Raw genomic sequence first — 3,348 nt, forward strand, 5'->3', positions numbered from 1 at the left:
CGGCGGTAACGGTTTGTCCTTGTCCAACTCGTCGTCGAATTCCAATGACGTTTCCGTGCCGTAGAACACAAGCTTGAACTCGTCTAGGGTGTCTGGAATGTATATGGGTAAGTCGTTTTTTTAACATTTTGATTCACGTGCGAGATTGGATCGCCGTTGTGAAGTGGAGAGATATAAGATTGGAAAAATGTATATTTTTATGATAATTACGTCGATATATTTGTAATTATATTTGTTATTATGTAGGACTTTATTTCGATTTTTGAAACATAATATATTCATCTCTATTTAGAGTTTATAATATATAGAATATATTATATATATATAGAATATATATATATAATATATAGAATATATTATATATATATAGAATATATATATAGAATATTTTAGATATGTTATCTGTAATAATTCAAAAGAATGTCTCTTGTTGCAAGATTTTCAATTGTATGGCGCATATTAGCGTAACATTAGATAAAATTAAAACTAGCATGATATAAAATATAATCGGTTTCGAGTGAAATTAATTAATTTGATAGAGCAAGAAGATAGAACTTTTTATGTTCAAGTATATTCATCAGACAGTTTTCAAATTGGAATAAATTTCTTATATCAATTAAAAGATATTTTAATTAATTTCTCCATTTCACTTGCGATTTATATTGTATCTACGGAACGATAAATATGAATATGTGAAAATAATGGAAAAAGAAAATCGTTTCTCAGAAGTAGCTATTGAGAAAAAAAAAATTTCTTCTGACAAGCGATTCATGGTTCGTGCAATGGAATGTTCGTCATTGAAAAATTAAAAACATTAATATCGAGATATATATATAAAAAAAAAGGATGCTTTTTAACTGATGAAACACATATGAACATGCTGAAAGTAAAAATTTCAACAATTCTCTAAATACTTTGAAATGCTATAAGTGAATTGTGGAAATGCACAAAAATACATTCACCTGATTCTGTGTATAGTTACATTCTATAGTAATAATAATAAGGCAAAGTAATAAAAATATTTAAAATTATATAAAAATTTGTCGAGTCGTTTAATTAATTGGAAATTAATCATTTTGTTTGGTCAAATTGCGATTGATTGCGATTATTAAAACAATCTTTTTTTAAATAAAAATAACAGAAATGTATACGTATAATTATCTATGGAAAACAAAAAGAGAAAAATTGTACATATATGTATCTTAAACATGCTAGTATGGAAACAGATAATTTAATTCTAATTTAATTATACATTTGAAGCAACAAATAATTTTCCAACGATAAATGTGTGCATACATAAATTAACTACGTGATATAAGTGTAATAAGTTATACTTATAGAAGTATATAAAGGAGCTAAACACACTTAAGAAAATTAATATCGGTCTACACGATAAATAAAAATAAAAATATTTTATTTCTATTTAATTAATTTACAGGATAATAATAATTAAAATTAAACGATAGTTTCGAATACGTACGTGTTTCATAAAGATTTCAGAGGAAGAAATTTCAATTAAAATTTCATTTTGGTGTTGCAGAAAATTTATTTTTAATTTCCTTTGTAAACATATGGTGTATGAAATGAAAGCACATTGAATTATACATTCTTTGAATCGATTTTTAAACAAGTTGCATAAACTTTTCAGTTTAAATTTTTTGATCAATTTTTACTCTTTGTTCTCTGGTGAAATATACATATATTTGGTTAAAGGAAAATATGTAATTGATTGCAAATGATTGCAAATCCTTTTTTTTGGAAATATATTTTTTCAATATAATGTATTTATTTATTTGTTTCTTTTAATGAATAATGATAAATCATCGAAGATAATTTTTACGATAGAATAAGCGAATATTATATCTTATTAATTATATAAAATTAAAAATATTAAAAGAGAGAGATTACATTTAAAAATGATGAATATCGTGAAATAATTTTGAATAAAATTTTTTGGTTTTTCTTTTATTCGACGTTCTATTATTCATTGAAATTATTATTGGAATAAAAGAATCCACGTATGAAAATGAAAAGAATCCATTTCTAAAATTATTAATATTTTTCTCGATAATAAGTAAATATTAATTATTTATTTATTATCTTTATATTATTAATAAATAAATTTTTATTTATTAATAATATTTATGCCAATAAATAACGTATTTGCATAATTTAAACATCATCTCTGATCTCCATTGTTAATATTCATAATATTATAATATACGTTTAATTATAATCTAATAATTACATTGTATTAGATTATAATATGAAATTTATAATGTATAATAATTATGAGATTATATTTGTAAATTTGTATTTATAATATTAATTGAAATAATAAGAAAAATATTATAAAACATATATAAAGACACACATATAAATGTGTAATAAATTTTTCTTTAAATATTCAAATTTCATGAATTGAAGATAAAAAGATATATATTAAAAATCACTTCAAAATCAAAATTTTACCTCTCTACTTATTCTTTAACTTTTCACTGTTACTTTTACCAATTTAACTTGCTCATTCGAATTTCATTTTTAATTTCATAAAAAAAAAATTTCAAAAAAATTTCCTTTTTAATTTCATAACATAAATTTATAATGTTTTCAAAATTCAAAATTTATTCCTTTTTAATTTTTCTTAACCTACTTAACATAATATAATTTTACCTTTGTAAAAAAAAATTTATTTATTTCGATAAAATAAATTCGTAAATCCGCGCATATTCGATTAAATATTCTTTTAAATTCGAAATTCCATTTTCTTTCCCTCCTCTTCAAATTACACCGAATATTCGAATATTTTCGATAAGTAATATCATCCAACTAATTTACATACACGCTCGAAAAATTCGAAATGGCGCGTACGCGAATGAAACGAGCTTTATTCAGAACGAGGCACAGAACCGTCTTTCCTGTTTTCTTAATGTCACCACCGTCTAACGACAGATGGGTGCCTCCATTTGACGTGACACGAGTGCACTTTGCATTATCCGCGCACACACGCTCACACGCACGCACACACACGCGGATTCGTGTGATGTCTACGTTCGTTCGGGCGAACAACCGTGTACCATCCACAAGGTATTTGGTGTATTCGATGATGGGTGCCTCGAGGCGTGGTCTTGGAAACCCGGTGACAGTGAAATAGGTGACGCGAATAGGGTGTCAATGTCGTTGCCGTTGGGAAATTAATAAAGCGTTATATAACGATGCTCGAGGAATTTTTATTTGATGGAAATGATGAAATGAGTTACGGTGATGAATTGAAAAGTGATATTTATTTTATCCAATTTGGAAAATTCTGTACAGGATTTTAAGATTTTCTTTTTCTTTTTTTTTTTT

At 25.1% G+C, this 3,348-nt stretch overlaps 1 protein-coding gene across 6 annotated transcripts in view; it reads right to left on the reverse strand.

Annotated features, from left to right (window-relative positions):
• The window catches only part of LOC102675086 (furin-like protease 1), a 306,104-nt gene that overhangs the window by 26,855 nt on the left and 275,901 nt on the right, over positions 1–3,348 (reverse strand). For all 6 annotated transcript variants that reach the window (XM_031508500.1, XM_031508496.1, XM_031508501.1 and 3 more), the window contains one exon: positions 1–92. In XM_031508500.1, the coding sequence (XP_031364360.1) occupies positions 1–92 (92 nt within the window). The remainder of the gene's footprint in view (positions 93–3,348) is intronic.

This window comes from Apis dorsata, unplaced genomic scaffold (genome assembly GCF_000469605.1).
Source record: "Apis dorsata unplaced genomic scaffold, Apis dorsata 1.3 scaffold_88, whole genome shotgun sequence".
Taxonomy (NCBI): domain Eukaryota; kingdom Metazoa; phylum Arthropoda; class Insecta; order Hymenoptera; family Apidae; genus Apis; species Apis dorsata.